The sequence below is a fragment of the Cottoperca gobio genome, unplaced genomic scaffold (genome assembly GCF_900634415.1).
Source record: "Cottoperca gobio unplaced genomic scaffold, fCotGob3.1 fCotGob3_361arrow_ctg1, whole genome shotgun sequence".
Lineage (NCBI taxonomy): Eukaryota > Metazoa > Chordata > Actinopteri > Perciformes > Bovichtidae > Cottoperca > Cottoperca gobio.
In genome coordinates, this window is record NW_021166959.1 from 1,297 (window position 1) to 2,500 (window position 1,204).

Below are 1,204 nucleotides of genomic sequence, written 5' to 3' on the forward strand. Positions count from 1 at the left end.
TTTTTAACCTTCACTGTTCGGTTTTTAAATATATGAATCAAATGTATCAGAATACATATAAGTTGATTAAACTTTGATGATTTCTTCCTTATTAATATGGAGTTTAAATTGCTCACCGACATGTTTTTATTTTATTACAAATTACATAAAATAAGATTTTTCCCCCGATTGAACAATAAATGAACTCCCTTGAACGCATCTTCACAGTGACGCTGTCTAAATGCGCCGGAAGTCAGTTAGCTGCAGTGCTTTCAGTCTCTTGTCAGCTCGCTCCAGCAGCAGCTCGGAGCTCCAGAAACAAACGGGTATATCCGATATTTTAAACCACTTCACTTTAACTTATCGGATGCTACAAGTTAGCGTTTAGTTTCACTCAAGCAGACGTTTCAACAGCAGTAAGTTATAGTGGCTAAGCAGTTAGCTTTGCTAGCCGCGTTAGCTAGCCGGCCATCCTTTTCGCTCGGCGTCACTTCCTACTTTTGAAAATCGCGGCGAGTATCTGAGCAGAGATGGAGTTACAAGGTAAAGAGGTTTTAAAAAGTCTTGATCTGTTGTTATAATGTTATCTATTTGTATATCATTACTCTTCTTGCTCTGACAGCCTGTTAGCTCGTGTATTTCTGCTTCTATAAAACGTAAAACTTTATTAAAGGTAAATCAGCGGGAAGTATTACTCATGTTCACGAAGACTGACAGCAAACTAATAAGAGCATGTTATGTGTATGTTACTGTGCTATGATTACATTTACTGGACTGATCCTAGTGTTTCTACTTTATGCAGCTCAAAGGTAAATCTTGTACTTGTTAGTGCTGGGATGATATTGCACATTCTGACACTGTTTGACTGTCCCCGTCTCTCAGTGGGAACCGAACCGATGACCCTGGGCTCTCCCACCTCTCCCAAGCCGACCCCTGGAGCTCAGTTTCTGCCCGGCTTCCTGATGGGCGACCTGCCGGCTCCAGCCACCCCCCAGCCCCGGCCTTTCAGCCTGGGCACGTCCATTCTTGACAGCCCAAGTACCCCCCGAGGTCAGCAAGAAGCCCCCCCTCCCTTCCGCAGATCGGCTGATTGTTGTTTACTCTGTAGATTTATTGTGTGTGTCCTCTCCTGCACTCTAAGGAGGATGCGGAGGAGGCTCAGCCCCGCAACCTGTTGTCCCCACCCCCAAAGATAAAAGTGGGGCCCCGCCTGTTCGCAGCATCC

General features: G+C 45.0%; 1 protein-coding gene across 1 annotated transcript in view; it reads left to right on the forward strand.

The window, feature by feature from the left end:
- The first annotated feature begins 208 nt into the window (after positions 1–208).
- Positions 209–1,204, forward strand: part of nup35 (nucleoporin 35) — a 4,442-nt gene continuing 3,446 nt past the window's right edge. The window contains exons 1-3 of the mRNA XM_029427713.1: positions 209–522; positions 862–1,029; positions 1,121–1,204. The exon at positions 1,121–1,204 is cut by the window's right edge and continues 47 nt beyond it. Coding sequence (XP_029283573.1) covers positions 510–522; positions 862–1,029; positions 1,121–1,204 — 265 coding nt within the window. The 5' untranslated portion in view covers positions 209–509. The remainder of the gene's footprint in view (positions 523–861; positions 1,030–1,120) is intronic.